A 20,739-nucleotide genomic window follows, 5' to 3' on the forward strand; every position below is an offset into this window, starting at 1 on the left:
CTAGGGGAAAAAAAAAAAAAAGAAAAGTGAGATATCACTTGTAAGTTCTTTTTTTTTTGAAGGTGTTGCCTTGATGAACTTAATATATTAAGAAAAGAAAATACGTTTGATATGTGAGTTAGAAAGCCTGAAATATAAGATAAGTTATATATATAATTATATTTATTGCGTATTTATACTGTTCTCATCAATTTCAAAGAAATCAGTGTGTGGCTAAGGGTTCGAGATACGTATTGCATTAAGAAAGCATCATCGAGGGGCGCCTGGGTGGCGCAGTCGGTTAAGCGTCCGACTTCAGCCAGGTCACGATCTCGCGGTCTGTGAGTTCGAGCCCCGCGTCAGGCTCTGGGCTGATGGCTCGGAGCCTGGAGCCTGTTTCCGATTCTGTGTCTCCCTCTCTCTCTGCCCCTCCCCCGTTCATGCTCTGTCTCTCTCTGTCCCAAAAATAAATAAAAAACGTTGAAAAAAAAATTAAAAAAATAAATAAATAAATAAATAAAAAGAAAGCATCATCGGTGTATGTTATATGTGTATTTAAACAGATATAAACGTGCATATTATCTGTGAATGAAACCAATGGATTGTGCTTAGGTTTATGTTTCGTCTTTTCTCTGGTGGTATATACTTTGCACTCATTTACGAATATGCCTGCATCTGCACACTTATATCTTTTAGTGTATCAATGCACGTGTGCGTGATAAAATAAACTTTGTTCTTTGTGAATATGGGGAGTGGGGTGCTCTGATTGGTTGTGCAAGGCTTCATCACAAATTGCCCTGTTAGTTATTTAGCATCTAGATAACCCAGCATGTGCCAAACACACTGGCTGGGTGTTAGGAATACAGTGTGAGCTAAGACAGCGTGGACCCTGCTTTCATAGTGCTTAGAGTTTAATGAGAGGATAGGCATTAATTACATAGTCACACAATAACTGTGATTGTGTGATTATAAATTGGGGTAAGGTCTGTGAAGGAAAGGAATATGGTTCTATGAGAGCATTAACAGAGGAACCTGCTGTAGTCTACAAGGCTTCCCTGAAGACACTGGCACCAAGAGCTGGTGGATAAGTAGCAGCTAATTAAAATAGGAGGGAGAGCCTTCTTGGAAGAGACAGTACAAAGCAGAAAGCAAAAAGCCTTGGAGAACCGGGAGGAAAATGCTGAAGTGGCCAGGGCACAGAAGGAGGGGGTAGTGCAAGTTAGGGCAGGGTGAGAAAACACCGAGGACTCGGGTTTGTCCTGTGAACAGTGGGAAGTCAAAGAAGAGTTTAAACTATGGACTAACATAATCAGTCACTCTGACCGCTAGCGGGAGGTTCACTCGCAGAGTAGAGCTGGGTAGAAAAGCTAGTTGTTGCTCTAGCCCAGAACAGCATCTCTCAGAGGCAGATGATCCAAGGTAGGTCAGCGGGTAAGCTCAAGTGAACCGACAGGACTTGGAGGTGGTTTTTGAAGAATAGTAAGGTGTCAATGAATAATTCCAGGTGATCTAAACCCAGTCTCTAGGTGTTACAGTGGCCAAAAGCCTTACTTTACTTGTTAGATTGTAAGCTTCTTAAGCATAATCACTATGTCTCACTTATCAAGAAGCTCGCTGAATTTAGTGAAAACCTATTGAATTCTCAGAATGTATTTGATAGAGAAATGATCCACTGATAACTCTCTTTGAACCAGGTGCCCTGAGCATCACTGTCCTTCGCCCTTTCTGTAAAGCATCACCATGGCTAATGAAGAAAGAATTAGATACAATTGTTCCTCCGAATCTCCAGTCAAGGTCATGGGAGATGTTTCCCTCAGTCGAGGTATAAATTTTTTCTGCTGCAAAGTCACTACACTATTGCACATCTATTTCATCAATGGATTGGAGTCTCCAGTCTTCTCCCATATATTCGTATATTTTCATTCTTACATAAACTGTTAATGGGCTCGGGAGTTTTATATTTGAAGACTTTTAACATTTGTAGATTTTGGAGAAATACACCTGACTAGCTTTATTTCTTTTAGCCTGTGTTGCAGGCTCAAACGTCTTCCTATAGTAAGGAAATACCCACTCTAAGTAACACGTGTTATACCTCTCCTATCATGGAATTACTGATACTATGCAATACAGAAAACTTTCCTTCTCTCATTTCTTATTTGTTAGTTTTAACACCCAACTTCAGGTCTCCTTTTTTGCCTAATTTACTAATGCATGAACTGAAGCACGTAAGAATGATGTGAAGGATTATACAAAGGATACGCAACTACAATGATAAAAAGTAAACGTTGTGATTATGTCAAATTAGAGAAGCTCCATCGAAAGTCTTTTTAAAGAATGGAAGAAAAGGTCTTAGAGATCTTGAGCAAGAATCATGAAGTCCTACACCTTGCAAGACTTGACACTTGATTTTGCAAGCCATTTGTGTAATAGGCCCAGTATATTGTTAGATGATAAATTATTAGATCAATGAGGACATTGACAATATGATCAGAGAGACATTCACGTGTTAGGTGGGGAGGCCAACGTTTTTTGGTTTATGATGATTTTTGTTCCCCTGCACAACCTGGTAATAGCAAGGGCACAGACAATGAACACTTAAGGTAACAAAGACCTCTGAGTCCTATTTTTTAATTTGGCAGCTATAACCAATACGATGAGTGAAAAGTATCTGAATTCTAGTCCTGAGTCTACCAATTGTTAATGTGGGATAGGGGACAAGCCACACTGGACCTCTACTTCCATATCTGAAAAATAGAAAGGCCACACCAAATGACTCACTAAGGCTATATCCAGGTTGAAAGTAGTGCTTCGTGACAAATAAGATGCCACATCTGAGATTAATGAAAGAAGTTTATTCTCTTTCTCTGCAACTCCTATGGCTCTGGCCTTCTATGCCCAGTCACAGTGGCCCAGCCCAGGCAAGCCCCTCAGGGTTATCACTGACCAGGCATCAGAATGAATAGCAGTTTACAATGGAGGACATCAGGCACGCTACAGGACGTAGGGCATCAAAGCACACTACTCCTGAAAATCAATTACAAGGGTAACATAAAGCTGTGAGTCTAATCCGAGGCAGAACATATGTACCCCAAGAGACCCTGGGAAGACTCTGGAGGCATGCTTAATCTAGAGTGAGCTCAGAGACCACTCAGATCTATGGGATGATTTTTCTCTCTCAAAGAATCTCTCTAAGGTCAAAATGAACATGAAACCAGAAAGTGAAAGCCTAATTATTCCAGATGTCTTGGGCTGCTTGTGGGTAATAAGCAACAGTGCATTTATGCATTTTTCATAAGCTAGGCTACATTTCCATGATGCGACATTGCTTACTACTCCCCAAATGCTATCCAGTGGGACAGCACTGGATAATGCTACAGGATTTTAATATATCCAAGTTCCTGGTAACGCATATAAAGAGGAAAGCGTGCCCAGTTCTCTTACCAATTTCCCTTCTATTTGAGAAACATTTTGGGAGCAGGGACCGTATGTTTTTGACCACTGTATTCCCTAACGAGTGGTTCCTAGCATCGTGTCTACATAATAAGGACTCAGTTTAAAAAAAAAAAAAAAAGCGAAAACATTCTGATTTTTTTGGTGCTTGTTTTGCTTCGTTTTGTTAATAGAAGAAGACTCCTGGACCTCCATTTGGCACTCAGATTTGGAAGGGCCTTGACATTGGGTCCAAACAGCTAGCAAGTGCGCCGGCCCCTATACTCAAGAGCCCCAGTGTTCTACAGATGCGCCAGTTCACCCAGCACGAGGTCATAAAAGAGGAGGTGAAGCAAAAGCTGCAGATTTCCCTTAAGGTAATGGAATCCGGGTCACCCGACCCAGGGGAATCAGCGACAGGGCAATCATTCCTCTTGGTTTCCTGAGGAATCTGAAATTATGTCACTGTTCCAATATTTATCTAATGCGACAAAGGAATGTCAATTTTCCAGAGGGTAGGAGGTTGAGAAGTAGAAAATACTCAGTGGTTCCCAGAAGGTATAGGAAGTATTGAGACCCTAAGGCACTGAAAAGATAGGTAACTTTTATATACGATTGCTATATAGTGTCCTCCTTCCCTCTTACTGTATGGGGAACTGGCTTTGTGACCTCTGGAAAAAAAGTACAGCTGCTTATTAATCTGCTACTTGTCCATGGAAGAAAAGGATTGTTGGTTTTCGGAAATGGTCTAAGAATTTGTAAATATATAGTTAATTGTGCACATCGTATCTATAGCATCTTCCTGTCTAGTTTGTCAACTGTCTCTGAACAGGATTATATTTGTTTTGTTTATGGTTATATACCCAGCACCTGGCATACAGCGGGGGACGATTTATTTATGAAAATAGATGTTTATGGAAAAAGTAAAGTGTATTTCTCTTGGAAGCCAAGGCATAGACTAAGCCTAAACTTACATTCATAGACAGAATCATAAAGACTATCCTTGGAAAGGACTCTAGAAACCATCTAACCCAAGTCCGTACATTTTATTGATGAGGACACCGGAGCACAGAGCTAGAAGATGGCTCTCTGTGGCATCTCCATATAGTTCTAAGATCTTGTGGCCCTCAAGCTTTGTTTTTGGACGTTTCAGGTCTTTGCTCATTAATGTAATCAAGGAAAAGTTTTTCCAGATTGCTCGACCAGTAACTGGTTTGTTGAGCACTGGGAACTTACATACTCTTACCTTTTCAGTAGTATTTCAAGTTGATGTTCACTGTTTTGGTGTTTCTGCCTCATTTCGTTTTTTTATTGATTTATTTTATTCTGCTGACTTAGGATTATATAAACCATATTCTAAAGAAAGAAGATGAGCTACAGGAAATGACGGTTAAGGATTCCAGAACCGAGGAGGAAAGAGGCAATGCTGCAGATCTCCTCAAGCTCGTCATGGTGAGAAGGAAATGTTTTCAGTACCAATGTTTTCACTGTTGTTTCAATATCAGGTGCTTCAAGACAAAATATTACACCTCATAGCTGTTTCTGCCACTTCCATGGAACATTCGCCTTCCCTCCCTATAATTTCTTATTTCTGGGGAAAATCTGATTCCTCATGGATTGAATTTTCCAAAAGCTTCTTAGGCCCTTCCTTAAACTGTATATAATTCTGAAGGCTCTTAAATAAAAGTTTATACTGTCTTCAGAGAAAATGATGTTTATTGAAATGTGGAATGAATTAGTGAATGAAGGAGGAAGGAGGAAGAAAAAGGAATTTCTACAACTTGAAATGATATGCATTTTTAAAAATTCTGTTGTGTGGAAGGAATGACTACAAAAAATCAAATACATTTTGTACTGGCATTAAAAAACGAATTCATTTGATAGTAATTTTCCATGAAGAATGATGTAAAACCGAGTGAATTTGTATGTAATATAATCATCATCATTAAGGAATTCTATCTTCATTTCAGTCGTTCCCTAAAATGGAAGAAACTACAAAAAGTCATGTAACTGAAGGTAACTACATATTTTTCTGCAAAATATTTAAAAATCTTAAATATCCTTCTCAGTCATTCCTTTGTCTGATAGCAAAGTACCATGTATATATATATTTCTGTTGTCATATTGGCCATGTTGTATTATAATTACTTATTTATGTATTTTTTCAGCCTACATTGTGAAACGTGGCTGCATCTAATTTATCTTTAACTTTCATTTGTTAAATGAAAACAGTTGACATTTGACTTTTATGTTAACCTCAGCATGTATTTCCAACATACCTAAGACAGAAGAGGGAAACAACCAACCAGTCAACGCTCTCCCCCAACACACACACACACACACACACACAGAGCTTTTGAGCAACTACACAGTTACCACCAAAACCTTGCACTATTTTACACTGAATATATAGCTCAAGCAGTCTACCCTTGGAAAATATCCTCATTCAAAGCATATTTATTTGGAGAATATATAGCCCCAGCGAACTTAGTTATATGATTTCATAGTTCACAGCAGACAAGCAGGGAAGCATTTGGTGGTTTGGGCTTTTCTTTTCCTTTTCTATTTTGGTTGTATTACAAAGGTCAGAAACTGGCAGCCATAAGCTTCATTTAGCCCACAGATGTGTTTTATGTGTCCCCCACAGGGTTGGCTTACACAGTTATTTTTATCTGACTTTCCATCTCTTGAAATGTGACATTACCGCATGGTGACATTTGGCTGAAGATGATTAAAGCTGCCCCTTTAGAATGACCACAAACAGAAGAATCTGTTACAGCCCATCGCGGCCACTCTGTTGTCACTCTTTTATCTGGGCAGCCCATTAAGCTATGGTTGTCAGATTTAGCAAATAAAAATACAGAAGGCTCAGTTACATTTGAATTTCAGGTACACAATAAGTAATCTTTCAGTATAATTTCTATTGAATGTTCTATTTGGGACATACTTATACCAAAAAACTATTTGTTGTCCATCTGGAGTTCAAAGTTAACTGGATGCCCTATACTTTATCCGGTAACTGTAAGTGACAGCATTTGAATTTGTGGTCTCTGGTCTGAGGGGTACAATCACCATCAAGGTAAATGTGCAGGTTGCCTAATAATGAAGAACAAATGAAACATATTTTCAAACATATAAACAAACCAGCAAACAAACAGGGTCTTGCATAGTTACAGCCGCAATATTAGTGGTGGTGATTTTAAGTCAATGCTCCCCAAACTATTTCCCGAAACACTAGTCTATGAAATGGCTGCACCAAAAATGAACTTTATGATAAAGTAAGTTTGGATAATGCTGCATATTTCCTTATTTTTTAGAGAGCCACAGTGTATACTAAGTCCTACAGTAGCAAAACATATTTAACCTTGTATAAATCAGTATTTCCCAAGCTCAGATAGAACACGGAAACTTTTTTTTTTTTAATCTTTGTTAACATCCCACTGAGATCATGATCTGAGGAATAAACTCAGAATGACTGCCTGGATTATCAAACAACCATTGTATTATGTTAATATACTTAGATTCAGACCCTTAGTTTTTTTTTTTTAGAAAAACGGTTTCAGTAAGATGGTTAATTTTTTTTTAAAGTTTTGGTGTTTCAGATATGAAGAAATTCAGTTAGGTAAAACACTGATTCCCCAAATGATGTGGGATCAATGAGATGTCACTACATTCTACATTTTGGCAGTAAGATGTGTGTTCTCTAATAGAATATTCGATAAAAGTGGTCTGGTTTACTGTTGTACTACAGTTTGGTCAGGGAAATTCTAGTAAACACTTGATAGATTAAATATAAGCTCTTAGAAAACCTCTCAAGTGAGTCACCAGGCACCGATTGTGTGTTGTGCCATAAAGATGTGAGGATAAATTTAAATGCATCTATTTTTAAAGTTGCAGCCCACCTAACCGATTTATTCAAGCAATCATTGCCTACCGCTCCGGAATGTCTGCCAGAGACAACTGATACAGATTTCTTTGAAAGGAAATGGAGGTAAGCAGATCCCTTAATGCGTTCCAATTAGTATTAAGCATACAGTGATTGAGGAAATGGAGAGCCGTGCATCATAACTCGGGGTGACTATATCAATGCATCCTCAGCCTTTCATCTCCTACATTGCCAACAATTTATCACACAGTAGAGGTTTTTCTTTTATTGTTTGTAAGCTGAGAGCCTTGCCCTTTTTCATCATACTTTCCTTTCACGCAGGCAAACAACAAAAGGAAAGCACTGGAAAGAAAAGTTGGAACATAAGAGGTAATTCTATCTTGAAGCACGGTATCCATAAGCATGTGAAAATGGCCAGTTTTGTAGAGTCAGGAATTTTAGAGTGGGCTAGGTTGAAAAGTCCTACCACCTCGGCTCCCTGCCGTTGTCTGAATTTCTTCTACATTTTTGCCAAGTGGCTACTCAGCTGACGAGTGAGGCTGTCACTATCTCCCGGGGAAGCCCGTTTGACCCTCATGCAGATCCTCTCCTTTTTGTAAGCAAGAAAGTTCTCAGGTATTCTCTGCGCTGTGGCAATTCAAATATACTAATAAATATTCTAGAACTTAAGAGACTAGTTATAAACATTCAAGGATTCTTCTAACTCAGTGAAGAATGTGTTCCAGGCATTATGTGCTTTTCGTTCCTAGCCAAAGATACCACCCCGTGAAGAAAGGGACCCCGTGAGGAAAGGGACCCCATGAGGAAAGGGAGCCAGATGTATTTACTGAGAATCTAGTGGTACATATGGTAGAATTGCACACATTTGCATGACTCCTCTCCACAATGACTGGAGGAAGGATGAAGATTCTTCTTCAAAAAAAATGCCTGGGTTACCCTGTAGAATGTATGGGAGAAGTGGTGAGATAGGACGTTGCATCTCATGGGCCACCCCTGTATTCAAGGTCAAACTAGAAGGTATACATTGTCTCATGGAATATCCCTGATTTCTAGACCAGTGACAATGATTGCCTGTGGGGAAGCTGACCGAGAGGTTAGGGGACAGTGTGGGATGGAGACTTCCTTTTTATTGCATACTCTTTAATCCTTTTTTCATTATGCGTCTGTGTTATCCATTCACATTTTTAAAGTTCTTGAAACATGAACACTTTCAGATTTTAACCCACAGGTAGATGCTGGCAAGCCAGTGAAAGTTTTTGAAGAAGAAAGTGAAACGCATAATTAGATTTGTGTCATTGAAAGAGGAGTTTTGGCAGCGTGGAAAATGCGTTTGGGGAGGAGGGTTAAGGAATGAGAAGGTCTCAGGGGCACGGAAGGTGAGCCACAAAAAGGTCAGGTTCCGTGGAAGAATCAGAAAGGTGAATGCAGAGAGGAATTGGAGGTTATCAACTGGAGGACTTATTCTTTTGTGAGAATGGTTCCAAGAGTGACAGGCAGTAGCCCCACTGCCATAGACTGATGATGAATCAGGTAAGGCAGTAGAGATAAGATAATGTAATGGGAAATTAAAGTTGTTTCAGTAAGATGCTATTTTGATTCGGGCAGTATTTCCTGACAGGCCAGCTAGTATGAGAGAAAGGACACTAGTGTTAGAATCAGCAGACCGAGAGTCAGTTCCAACTTGGTTACGTACAGATGCATGATGTCAGCTGGTCGTGCTTATTTTTTAGAGAGCCACGGTGTACCCTAGGTCCTACGGTAACAAAACGTGTTCAACCTTGTAAAAATCAGCATTTCCCAATTTACTGATTTCCATCAGTAAAACGTACCTCAGGAATTCAGTTTGCTCATCTGAAACAGGAGGGTGTTGGGCCGCCTAATATCGGAGGTATCTCAGCCCACACATTGGGCAGCTAACAGTTGACTAGCGTTTGCACTTATCAAGGTCATGGGCTCCGAGGCAGGCAACCTGGGTTTTAATTCAGACTTCACCTCTTACTGGTTATGTGATTCAAGGTAGGTTACTTAGCTTTTCTATACCTTGGGGTTTTTTGACCAATAAAAGGGGCATAATAAGAGTAACTCATGGAGTTATTACAAGATTAAACGTGTAAAGCACTTTGTAAAATTTCTGGCATGTGAGAAGCACTTAAAAATGAGAACTATTTCAGATAAGATGAGGTCCAGCTACACTTAACAGACAACCCCCCAAATCAGTGCTTTTACAAGAAAGAAGTTTATCTTTCCTGATGTCAAAGAAGTCAGAAGTGGTGCATGACTTCCATCCTCCAGTTTGCCTCATGGTTGTAAAATCACTGCCACAGCTCTAGCCATTCCATCCATATTTCAGGAAGCAGGAAAAGAGGTGAGGCAAGGACAAAGGGAAAGCCTCCCAGCTGAGTTAGATCTCTTTAAAGGCTATCTGGAGTCTTACCCAGTGATGTCAGCTTACTAGTTACTGGCCTTCCCTATATATATAGGAAAGGCTGGGAAGTGAAGTCTTCAGCCTTCTAGTCTTCGAGGTCTATCGCCTCCCCAACAGGGAGTTCTGATACTGGAAAGACAATTAGCAGAATTATCATGATTGTTTTTATTTTACTTTGTAATCACTGATCACACTATTCACAAACCACTCCTGAGGTTTTGGTTTTAGTTTCTGTTACCCTTGCTACTGAAATCATGGAAATTGGTAGAATCAAGCTGGCCTTTAAACCTCAGAGAATTGAAAGACACGCAAAAAAGGTCAACCGTGTGTATTTTAGTCTTTTGAGATCAACTGTAAAGCCAAACTCCCACCTGGTATCATTATTTCTTATCTTAAATGAAAGCTGATTTTTGAAGTAAGGAATGTGACTGATTCTAGAAAGAGCAGAAAATGAACCAAAGCCCGCTGACCAAAAAAATTGTCTGATGAGTTCTTATCCGTTTTATTGTTAGCGATCCCATTTTCTGCAGGATTTAAAGGTAAAACACAAGCGAATAACATTGTAAAACATTCTGTCTTCTTTTGCATCGTTATGGAAATATCAACCAGGAAGGATATTGAAACCACACAAAATTACCTAATGGAAATTAGGAACAAAGTAATATCACCCTACTTCAACTTGGAAATGAGCAAGTTATGTCAGTCTAAGGTAATTGAACATAATTAACAACAATTAAGTAAGAATCTTTATAGAGATTGATGCAATGCATGTGTTATTATGTAACCTACCTTTCCTGATGTTTCTTTCCTTCATCAGCCCAGCTAACTTTACCTTTCAAATCCACGTCCTCAAGAGCATTTGAGAGGGAAAACTAATTTCAGGTCTTGCCAATTTATTACTACCACTCCAACTTCATACCTTGCATTATCACTATTAATCACCCTCTTTCATCTATTTCAAGTCCTTTTGGGGGTTGAATTCTCCCCACTTTTATCCCATAAATTCCATTTTGAAGTTTTTATCCCATTAAGATTTCTGCATCCATCAGCTGCTGAAACAGCACTAAATTACTGTGAGTTCTTGGAAGCCCGAGGAGACAGAGCACTCCCATGAAACCTTGGAACTTTTCAGCAAAGTGAATATCCTCATGTGTTTAGAGCTTGTTGCATTTCTATGGATGTTCCAGATGCTATTATTAACCGGAAGCTGCCTGAGAAGAAGTTACAGGAAGTTAGGACAGAATGACCAAATCTAGAATTGAGTTGAACGGTCTCTTGAAAAACTTTCAGTTTCAGAGCCTTAAAAAAGAAAAATGGTTTCATCATTGCTCTTCAACTTAACATGCTTGTGGAGGGTGCCTTCCAGGCATGCATAAGTCTAAAGTAAGTCTTTTGGATTTCTCTTTCAGTTTCATTATCTGGATACGCTTTCCAAAAACTTGCCTCCTTTTCCAAAGACAGCAGAAGATGCAGACGAAACAGCTGTTCAGAAAACATCCTATCTTCCTCCAGGTAATGTGTTTCTGTAGCTTCCTGTTCCTGTCACTGAACTTAAATGAGGAATGCCTAACAATGAATGGCCTCTTAGGACATAACTATTTCCTACTGCCTCTTGTCTCAGTAACGGCTGATGGCATAACCTATTGTGACTTGTGTATTACAAATTTGGCTGAGTTATATGAAGAAGCCAAGATACAAATCGAATTTAGTTTTCCTCCAGTGTGCTTAAAATTTACCTAAGAATATTTAGAAGACCTGACTGATTTATAAGTCAAGGGAGTAATGAAAGTTTGGAGGAGAACAGGCCAGACACACAGGCTCGAGGTATCAGCTCACATAATACCTGATAATAAGGAGGAAAATGTGTCTTTATAGTGAAGAGATAGGCCATTTTCCAGCCCAACCAAGTGATCAAACTTCTAGCAATTATGACAGCCTAGCATTAAGTGCTCTCTCATATAATACAATATGAAGTGCCTCGGACCTATATAGAATTCTTGCCAAGATCAGTAACCTAAATTTAACCAAGAGAAAACAATCAGACACGTCCAGAATGTAGACATTCTAGGAGACGACTGTCCTAGACCCTTCAAAAAAAAGTGTCATTAAAAGAAAAAAGATGGGATGATTGTTGTATACTGAAAGACACTAGAGAGGCATCTAAACTACCTGCAATACATAAACTTTGGAAGCCGAGTTGAGAAAAATAAACAGCTATCAAAGATCTTTTGGAGCAACTGTACAAGTATGGAGTAGGGGACTGTTAGTTGGGGGCATTGTGGAATTTTTCTGAGTTTTCTTGGGTGTGATGATGGATGTGTAGAACAAGGTCTCCTTTTCCAGAGATGCATGTTGGAGAATTTAGGGATGAAATGCAACTTAGTGCTTCTTTTTCATAAACTGGGTAGCGAAAATTCCCCCACAGAGGAATTTTCTACTGCACAATGCCATACCAGAGGTTCGGCTGCCTGGAATGAGCACAGCCAAAGAAAACATCTGATTACCACAGAGTCTGCAAAGCAAAGATTAAGGCTGGAAAAATGACTTGGAAACAAAATGGGGAGAAATCAGAGACGAAGGCTGATGGTGCTGGTGCCCACCTGTTCCCAGGCAGGCAACTGTAATCAATGAAGCCTATTGTCCCCTTGAAAGGGGGCGAGGCCACAGGTTTCTCAACAATCCTCCAGGCAGCAACCACCATTCAGCCAGGGTGGCCCACATGCAAGTTGAAATGTACTATTTGCATCCCCAGTCCTTGATAGATGTATTTTAAATGTGTTTCATGTTGCACTGATTTCTTAGAGAGACGCGTCTTAATAAAGAGCTACATTATCATAATAATGAATGGATTCAAGATTGGAAACTTTAAAAACAAAAATCACAGCTCAGTTACTCTTGCCAGGTAAAAGTAGGCTAAATTACGTGGCTTCTGCTGCATAACCCAACCAAGATAATTACTGTGTTGCCTTGCGGAACCATCTAGCTCCTGGGGAGTGCATTCCTTGCAGATACCACCCTGTTGATGGCAAACGTGGCATCATATCATGACGAATCCTTGCCTCTTAAAAGCTTTCTTCCATTTAGTCGTTCTAAAGGCAGGGGTGTAGGGAGCACCTTGTTTGCTGTAAAGAAGAATACAAACATCAGTAGTCCTTATCTCATTGACCAGAGTATCACTTTATAATATTTGTTTGGGGTTTTCTAGGTTCCCAGTCAGAAACAGTTTCAGGACAGGAGTCCCCACAAACACCGAGTGTTCCAAAACTCAAGAGTTTTGTAGATGCCAAGGAGTCTGCTGACCAGAACCAAACTGAAAATTTGGCAAAACCTATTGAAGGTATGGCAGTCATTTGCTTTATCTCATTCTTTCTTGAAACTGAATGTTACCTCTTTTTGGAGGACGGAAGATGACACTGGGAGCGGAGGGTCTGGTTGGCGGTTACAGAAAAAATTCCAGTGGGTCACAGAGCCCAGAACTAAAGCACTTTGTAAGGCTTCTTCGCACATCAAAGTATCGCAAAAAATGTTTTGAGAATGATTGCAAGTCCTAGATTGAAAGGAAAAAATGGCAAATATGTATTAGACGGTTATTATATTTTATTTCTTTATTGTATATAATTATTTATTTTAATTAATTTATTACATTATATTATTTGATTTTATCCCTCGTGGATCTGAGAGCTTGCAATATTTACTAAATGTCAGGAACCTGGTAGCTTTTTTTGAGCAGCCAGTAATTTGGTGGTTGGACTCATATTTACCCACCTTTTCAGGTACTTTCTTGGTCTGCAGGTGCTAGAAGAGAAACATAAAGTGTAGTCTCTATTTATACAGCACACCATCTCATTTGTAGCAGAAATTAAAGTATGGAATAATACAAAATAGTTGTAATTACAGTGGAATCACACTGATTTCACTGAAGTTAATTCAACTTTATGGCTGGTCAGTAAAAAAAAGAAAAACAGAGTATTTAAAATTGTGTAGATGAATTTGCACCCCTTTACTCCTGTGGACATGGTCCATTTTGAGGGGGGCACTTGTTGGGATGAGCACTGGGTGTTGTACGTAAGCAATGAATCACAGGAATCTACCCCCAAAACCAAGAGCAACATACACTGTATGTTAGCTAACTTGACAATAAATTATACTAAAAAACAAAACAAAACAGAAAGTGAGATGGGAATCGGACAAGAGGTCTTAGTTTTACCTCTCCCAGAGGGAGCATCTTGCTACCTCTATGAGTGACTTAAGGGATTTACCTTACACATGCCTTTTGCCTTCCTGATTTCGAAGTTATCTCTTCTGGGGCGCCTGGGGGAGGTTCAGTCAGATAAGTGTCCAACTTCGACTCAGGTCATGATCTCGCCATCCATGAGTTCGAGCCCCGCGTCGGGCTCTGTGCCGACAGCTCGGAGCCTGGAGCTTGCTCTGGATTCTGTGTCCCCGCCTCTCTGTGCCCCTCCCCCACTCGTGCTCTGTCTCCCAAAAATAAATAAATGTTAAAAAAATAAAAATAAGTAAATTTAAGGTTATCTCTTCTATAAAGTTTATTCATCTAGTGGACAATTTACTCAATGCCCACTGTACACCTGGCATTGTTCTAGGCATGGAAATACAGCAGCTAAAAAGCCCACGTCTTATAGAGCTGTACAGACTACAGGCAGACCTAGACAATAAATCAATAAACAGATAAATCAGATAAATTGCGGTTGGAATAAATGTTATCACAGAGTAAAACCGTACATAAGGTATGGAAAATGTCTTGGGGAGAGGGATGGCGTTTCATTAGGGGGGTAGGAGGCCCCTCTGTGAAAGGACATCTGAGCATAGACAGAACGACAGGAAGGAGCCAGCCATGCCAACCCTGGGGGAGAAAGAGGGGGCAAGTATTGTGAACAGCAGGTTTGAAGACCCTTACAGGAGAAGAAGCAGGAAAATGGACATAAGGCTAGAAGACAATGGGCAAAGAAAGAAGTAAAGGAAGGTGAGGTCAGAGGGAGGGATAAAGATAAAACCATGCGATGGTGCATAAGGAGTCTGGGGTTTTAGTCCGTGTACAGTTTTATTCAAATACCACTGGAAGGTTTTGAACACGGTAGTTTACACAACTATAATTTGTATTTTATTTTAAAAAAATTTTTTTTAACGTTTATTTATTTTTGAGACAGAGAGAGACAGAGCATGAACAGGGGAGGGTCAGAGAGAGAGGGAGACACAGAATCTGAAGCAGGCTCCAGGCTCTGAGCCGTCAGCCCAGAGCCCAACGCGGGGCTCGAACTCACGGACCGTGAGATCATGACCTGAGCCGAAGTCGGACGCCTAACCGACCGAGCCACCCAGGCGCCCCTATAATTTGTACTTTAAAAAGATTACCCGGTAGCTTGTGGGTGGGGTAAGGGGAGTGGAGAAGCGGAGGCTGGGAGGAAGCCACTGAGGCAGGCCGTGTGAGCACTGGTAGAGACCTGGCTAAGGCCGTGGAGTCTGGAGTGGGGGGGGGGGGGGGGGGGATTAAACCAACTGGGACTGTCCACCCTGGACGTAGAGCTGAAGGGACTCACAGGTCACCGGGATGTGGAGCTGAGGAATAAGAGGAACCAAGAGTGGTTCCCAGGATAAGTACTGTGACCAGTTATGAGGCTAAGAATTTGTAGTTGTAACAAGCTTCAGGTGGTGCTGATATTGGATCACACTTTGAGAACCATGGCCCTAGGGAAGACTCTAGAATGTAACAGGCAGAAGAAGGGCCAGAAGAGGCTACTAAGAAGAAGCCAGTGAGGTCGGAGAAGAACAGGAGCATGAAAACACGTGTTTCCAGTGGATCACATGGCCCTTGCTAGCATGCTAGGCTAGCATCTCCCTGCTAGGGAGATGCAGAATACCCATGGGACTGGGGGAGATGGAGGTAACTGGTGATCCTGGTAAGAGCTCTTTCAGGGCCTGGAGGAGCCTGCAGCCAACTGAAGCAGGCTGTGTATAGAACGGTGGAAGAGGAATCAGGAATGCACAGCTTCCCCCGAGAGCTTTGCTGAAAAGAACGGAGGAACGGCGTTGCAGCCGACGCAGATGTGTGACCAGGGAGACATTAAAAACAAAAATTTTGACACACTGGAGGATGTTGACTTGCAGACAATAATGCAGTAGCAAGGGAGAACTTGCAGGAGAAGAGGTCCTGCTTGCAGGAGAGCAAAGTGCTAAAGAAGGTGAGAGAACGTGACGTTTGTGGCAAACCCTGAGTGTCCGAGTTGACCTTGGATGTAAATAGGGCCACCTCATCCAGCGACAGGAGAGAGGAGAAGGAATATGGGTACAATGGCAGGTGGGTTTGCATGTTTGGTATTAGGCAGATGAGCGAGTCTGATGGCAAAGGAGTGGATATAATGATAAGAACAGAAAGTCCGTTCCAGAGAAACAAGAAAGCAAAACAAGAGAGGGGCGACTGATTGTTTTCAGGTGACAGTGTCAGTTGATTAGAGGCCTCAGCGAGGCCAAATGATCGTTTGCTAGATACGACAGAGTAATGGGCTGGAAGTTTAGGAGGTTGTGTTCTAGAGAGGAAAGTGGACACGGAGACTGAAGGGGTAAAATTATTGGTGTTGGCAAAGTTGAGATCTGACCATGGGAGCTTGTGGGTGGAGAAGAGGAAAAGAGGAAGAAACGAGATGATTGAGAATCAGAGAGGACCAGTGGGGGGCGGGTTGGGTGGCTTGTCCAGGTGATGTCAACAGGTGAAGTGGAAGTCCATCCGAGGTGTCAAGACCTCCAGTGAATCAAGGGAATGACAGAGGTCTGTAAGCGACAAGTACATCATGGAGACATCATAGGTAATAATCTGATGGCACGAGCTTCAAAGAAACAGGAGATTTTGAAGAAGGGAAGAGTCTTTGGAACAAGGACACCTACTGCACCTGCAGGGATCAAGATGCTGAGATGCGAGATGGTAACGGGACTCACTAAAAGTGGTGAATTAAGTTTGGATAGAAACAATAAAGCTTAAGGAAGTGCAAAACAGGAAGAGTGGGGAAAGCTTTATAGGAGAGCTGGCCTTGGGGAATGAGATAAAATTTCGTAGGTTTTAAGATTTAAGATTGGATCACCTCAGACAACCCCCATTTCATCTACTTGAGGAACCTGAAGCCTAGAGAAGTCAAGCAACATCTAAACTCATACAGCGAATCTGGAACTAAGCCTGGGGGAGAGAAATGAGTTTTTTTGACTCCTCATTCTCTATATTTTATTACACTGCCCTCCAGATGTAAGAAAGAGCAAAGAATACTTTATGCAAAAAAGAGAGAGCGAGGGAGTGATGGGCAGGGGGCATGTCTTCCAAAGCCCGAAGGCAGAAATGAACTGGAAACTAACAAATAGTTCAGTGTTCTCATTTGGTCAGCAACAGCGTCAGCTCGAGGAGGTCTGGATTTTGTACAATTACAAGGTGCTTCTCGGCATTTGCTGCAACAAAACTGTGTAAATCCCGTAGCGGTTTACAGCCAGCGCTGTAAGGCTCTGGGGGCTGCGGGTGGACTGCGGCAGCCTCTGTTCCAGCGGCGGGCGGGCGGGCGCACGGGGGCGCCACCAGGCCCCTGAGCTCTGAGAGCGCCCACCTCCTCCCGGCGCCCGCTCCGCCGCCCCGCCCTGACAGCTGCGGGCGGCCGGGTGAGAAATCAGCAAATGTTGCAGATGGGCACAGCGTTCAAACCAGGGCAGGTTTCCTCCGGAGAGGCAGTGGTTAGACTTCTACCCGCGCCCCACGGGCTGCGGGTGACTGTCAGGGGTGCTCCAGACCCCACACGGAAGGAGCCTCCGCCACCACGCCCTCCCCCACCAGCTGAGTTCAGTGTCAGTGCGGCAGAGAAATATGCGCCACGTGCACGGAAGACGTGCTCTGCGAGGAAGGGAAAAAAAGAGTGATGATGAATAAATAACTACAGTCGTCCGCCTCAGCGGGGAAGCGGACAACTATGACGGCTTCTTCAGGGGCATTGGGCCCAGCGGTCATATTCAGATGACACCCCCCCAAAAGTGGGACCATCCCAATTTAAATATTAAAGCACCTCTGGGGGCGCCTGAGTCACTCAGTCAGTTAAGCTTCTGCACTCTTGATTATGGCTCAGGTCAACTCAGGTCAGGTGATGGGATGGAGGTCTGTGTCAGCCTTCCAGCTGGGCCCTGAGCCTGCTTAACACTGTCTCCCTCTCTCTCTCTCTCTGTCTCTAAAAAATATATATATATATATTATATATATATAATATATATTAATTTTTTTACACGTGTATATATATTTATATATTTTTTCACACACGTGTATATATATTTATATATATAAATTTTATATAATTTTTATATAAATATGTATTTATATATTTTATACATACACATATGTGTGTATATATATACATGTATGTGTGTGTGTATATATATATCTATATATTACCTATATATATATAGATATATATATATATATGTGAAGTACCTCTGTATCACCTGCTTCAAGCACCTCAAAGCACTCCTCCCCCTCCTTCAATCCCTGCTGAAGCCCAGGGGCGGTCCAGTGGGGTATTAGGGGAGGCAGCCTGGTGACCTACAGAGCTGAGAGTACAGACAGGCTGTACCTGGCTCCTCATAGAATAGCTGTGTAACCTTGGGCACACTGTCTAACCCCGCTATCTCTTCCCATTTCTTCTTCTGGAAAGGGGAAATAATGTACTATGCATCACGAGGTTGTCAGGATTAAATCAGTTAGTACCTGTAAAATGCTTTTCAGAGTAGTGCCTGGCACAGGATAGACTCCCTATCAGTATTTACTGTTAATAATAACAGAGTGAGCAATTAATTAGAACTTGTTAGACTCGTAAAATGCGTGGACACAAAACAGTAATATGCATATGGTAAGAAAACAAACAAAAAGGTACATCAACCCATTAGAATGGTTGCACATGTAGGAAATGGTAACCAAAGGGAAAGACATTGAAACACTGCTCCCTGAGCTCCATCCCCAGAGATTCTGATTCGGTTTTGGTCTAAAATTGGGCTTGTCTGGCCTATGGCCTGGGAACCTCTATTTTTCTAGAACAAGCCCAGGGGATTATGATACATGGATGAGTTTGGGACACACTGGGGCAGTTGTCTAGGAAAAACTCACTATTCGTACAGAACACTTCTGTGCCCAGAGGTGAGGGGGGGTGGGGAGGAGTTTCCCACACGAAGCAATTTTGCAGCACTGATTGGATGTCCTACAATTCATTTCAACTCTGGCACCAACCACACGTAGTGCAGACCCTACAGGTGAAGGGCTCAGTCCCACAAAACTGCCCCCCGCCCAACTTCAGGTATGGGTTGCAAATCCTGGCTGTCACCCGTGCTTCTGACCAACCAGCTATCATTTGGGGCTCCCATGACCCCACCTAGGGTTTTACAATTTGATACAACAGCTCCGAACTCACATCTTATTATATAAAGGAAATGATAAAGGGCAGAGATGAACAGCCAGATGATGAGGCATAGGGCAAGGTCTGGAAGGGTCCAGTATAGGAGCTTCTGCCCCTGTGGAGTTGGGGTGCACACCTTCCAGGTATACGGATGTGTTCACCAACCCAGAAGCTCTCGCAACCCTGTACTGTGGGCAGTTTCATGAATGATTCGTCACCCAGGCGTGATCCATCATTAACTCAATCTCATCTCTTCTCCCCTTCCCAGAGGACGGAGGTGGGACTGAAAGTTCTAAGCTGCTAATCATGTCTTGGTCTTTCTGGTGACCGGCCCCCATCTTGAAGCTATCCAGGGGCTCAGGAAGAGTAGCCTCATTGTATCAAAAGACTCTGCGATTACCCAGGAAAGTCCAAGGCATTTAGGAGCCCTGTGTTAGGAACCTGGGTCAAAGATGTTCCTAGCGTTCTTATCATCTAGGAAATTCCAAGGGTTTTAGGAGTTCTGTGCCAGGAACCGGGGGGGGGGGGGGGGGGGGGGAGACCAGTATCTGTATTTTCTGTTAGCTCACACTAAGAGAAGGAACATGTTCCTGGAGGAGTCTGACTCACTTGGCTGCGTATTCCAGCCCTGCCACTTCTTTCCATTTCTTGGACCAGTTATTTAACCTCAGTTGTCTTGTTTGTAAGAAAAAAAAAAGGAGAGAGAGATTGCTATTATATTAGTTACGACTCTTCACTTTGTAACTGAGAGAACTCAGAGTCGCTGAACAGAAAAGTGGGGGGACATTTACTGGTGCTCAAAAGCCAGCCACAGAGTAGTGGATGTGGTGCCAGCCCAGGGCTGACTGGATCCAGGCACTCTGGCTTTTCAGGAGTGTGTTTGTGTCTGATTGCCCCTCTCTTGGGGCAGCCCCCCCCCCCCCACCTCCATCTTGCTTCATCCCGATTTGTCCCTGTTTGGTTTTACCCTCTCCTGCAAAGAACAGACTATGTCCATGTGGCAGGGACCATGACAGTAGAGGTCCAAGATCTTGATTCTCCCAGATCCATAACCCGGTAGGCAAAGCTGGGGCCATCCCTGTCAGCTTCTTGGAAATATACTGGTGAAGAGCCCGCATTGGCTCTGCATGGGTCATGCGCCATCTTGGTGACTGGAGCCGGAGATGTTGTGGCACCAGAAGTATGTCTGGGCGGAGTGGGGGGTGGAGACGGGCAATGGGGAGAGTGCTGAGTGTACACTGATTAGAATACCATAGGCCTCAGCTTGTAGGATTTTATGAGAATTGAGTAAGATGCTACATGTAAGAACACACTTGTGGTGCTTGACTGCACATGGTGGACACTCAAACATTGGTTTCCATGCCTTCCCGCCCTTGGTGATCTGAATGCGAGGAAGGACGTTTAAATCAGATGATCTAAACTACTATTGCTATTTCAACCACTGGGTATTTGGAGAAAGACAGGTGCAGCTATCTATGCACATTATCTAGTTTTGCTCACTCCTTCACCAAGTGGGGTGATCTGAAGATTTAATTCCCTGGCTTAATTTACCTGTAATTACTAAGCCACTTTTTAGAAGTATATAAATACTTATA

At 42.2% G+C, this 20,739-nt stretch overlaps 1 protein-coding gene across 1 annotated transcript in view; it reads left to right on the forward strand.

Annotated features, from left to right (window-relative positions):
* Positions 1–20,739, forward strand: part of SPAG17 (sperm associated antigen 17) — a 200,298-nt gene that overhangs the window by 146,259 nt on the left and 33,300 nt on the right. The window contains exons 36-44 of the mRNA XM_053889321.1: positions 1,674–1,801; positions 3,603–3,785; positions 4,747–4,860; positions 5,379–5,424; positions 7,300–7,399; positions 7,616–7,663; positions 10,329–10,428; positions 11,129–11,231; positions 12,925–13,056. Of these exons, the coding sequence (XP_053745296.1) occupies positions 1,674–1,801; positions 3,603–3,785; positions 4,747–4,860; positions 5,379–5,424; positions 7,300–7,399; positions 7,616–7,663; positions 10,329–10,428; positions 11,129–11,231; positions 12,925–13,056 (954 nt within the window). The remainder of the gene's footprint in view (positions 1–1,673; positions 1,802–3,602; positions 3,786–4,746; positions 4,861–5,378; positions 5,425–7,299; positions 7,400–7,615; positions 7,664–10,328; positions 10,429–11,128; positions 11,232–12,924; positions 13,057–20,739) is intronic.

Source organism: Panthera pardus, unplaced genomic scaffold (genome assembly GCF_024362965.1).
Source record: "Panthera pardus isolate Hobbes unplaced genomic scaffold, ASM2436296v1 HiC_scaffold_11, whole genome shotgun sequence".
NCBI lineage: Eukaryota > Metazoa > Chordata > Mammalia > Carnivora > Felidae > Panthera > Panthera pardus.